This window comes from Phanerochaete carnosa, assembly GCF_000300595.1.
Source record: "Phanerochaete carnosa HHB-10118-sp unplaced genomic scaffold PHACAscaffold_288, whole genome shotgun sequence".
NCBI lineage: Eukaryota > Fungi > Basidiomycota > Agaricomycetes > Polyporales > Phanerochaetaceae > Phanerochaete > Phanerochaete carnosa.
The window spans coordinates 1-1537 of NW_006767915.1; the positions used below are offsets into that span (position 1 = coordinate 1).

The following is a 1537-nucleotide window of genomic DNA, read 5'->3' on the forward strand; positions in this document are numbered from 1 at the left end:
CCATTGAGTGTCATGGATAACACGATGGTCCACAGCTGCACGTTTCTCTCACCTCGACTCGTTCTTCGGCAAGGGCGAGCCCGACGAGCAGACAAAGCGCTACATCGACCTCATGATCAAGCTCTTCTCCCACGAACACATCGCATCCTCACCCGCTTCAACCTCCACATCATGCCTCCACATCATCCTCGACCTGCCCCTCTTGCTGGACAACCCCGGCAGGGACTACGCGGCCCAATGGACCGAGACTGAGGAGAACGAGGGCGACTACACGGGGAAGCACACGCACGCGATGATGTGGTCCGAGCGGATCCAGAACATGTCACTGGAGGGCGTGGGCATGGGCGCGGACGTGGGAGAGTTGCCACCTCTGCAGCTTCTTCTCGCCAGGCACCAGGTGAGGACAACCTCATGACTTCTTTGTTCTTTGTCCCAGACTGATATTGCAGCACTGCGCAGGTATCAGAAGCGTCTCAGAATGAGCCGGCCAACATCAGCAACTCACCTGTTGCATCTCCCGGTCAGTTATGTCCGGATCGTCCATTTGACCTTCCTGATCTCAAGGCTCAGCAGTCTTGCCCGAGCAGTCAGCTACACCTGCCAGTGAGCGCCTTCACAAACCTCTAGCCCTGCTGTCCATACTTAAGCCTGAAGCTTGAAGGCCTGGTGCTCGGCTCTTAGAAACATCAATCGAGCAGAGATGTGGTCTGGATCAAGCGGAGACACTGCTGGACCTGTCTGGCTAGAAGGCAAAGGTGTGTGGCTGGGCTCCTGCGCCACCTGCGTACGCTTACTGCGTCAAGTCCGCTCTCACCAAGTCAAAAGCAGGCGCTAAATCTCCTTCGGAATGGTAGTCATGAGTAACGCTAAAGCAAGCCGTTTCCATGCTCCACTTCCTCCTCACGCGGAAGAAAACCAAAGCGCTGACTCGAGGACGATGCATTGCCCACAAGATGTCAGTTTTCGTCCATCATCAGCTCCTGTGTCCTCGTGTCCGAAGGTGCGTCCCACTCATCGCGCCGTTCCCCTAGCACTCATTGGGTCTACTCTACAAGTGAACAACACCCCTCACATGTCATTCTGCCTTGACCGGCCCTATATACCTCCACGCTGTGCTCTTCCCAGCTGCACACCCACCCGATAACGGCCAGCACCAACAATGATGGGTCGGGCCAGTTGCAGCACGAGTCTGGGTTGGCTGTGCCAAGATGCCGACCTGGGTAGGCGACGCTTGCGGGCTGCAGGCAATTTCTATTTCAACTTCGCAGCGGCCACCTCCACCGGCCCGCATGTCAGCTTTTGCCGTCAGTATTCCCATTGATGGTTCGACGTCGCCCGGCTCAGGGCCTCTCCTGTACTGGGTTAAATTCAGCCCTACCGGCGGCAATGATAGCATCACTACAATTTGGCAATCCACTTTGCGAGCTCGCACCCACTAGCTACGGCGTCCCCCTCGCGCTCCAATTTGTTGAATGCCTGAAGCCGGTGCCCATCTCGTCAGCGATGCGCTGGAGGGTCCACTAAGGTGCTATCCCAC

General features: G+C 56.8%; 1 protein-coding gene across 1 annotated transcript; it reads left to right on the forward strand.

The window, feature by feature from the left end:
• Nucleotides 1–12: 12 nt before the first annotated feature.
• PHACADRAFT_202432 (uncharacterized protein) lies at nt 13–659 on the forward strand (the record flags this gene model as incomplete). The annotated part of the gene is made up of 4 exons (XM_007402627.1): nt 13–27; nt 74–397; nt 460–520; nt 574–659. 4 exons carry the CDS (start codon nt 13–15, stop codon nt 657–659), a joined length of 486 nt encoding a protein of 161 aa, XP_007402689.1.
• Between the last annotated feature and the right edge of the window lie 878 nt (nt 660–1537).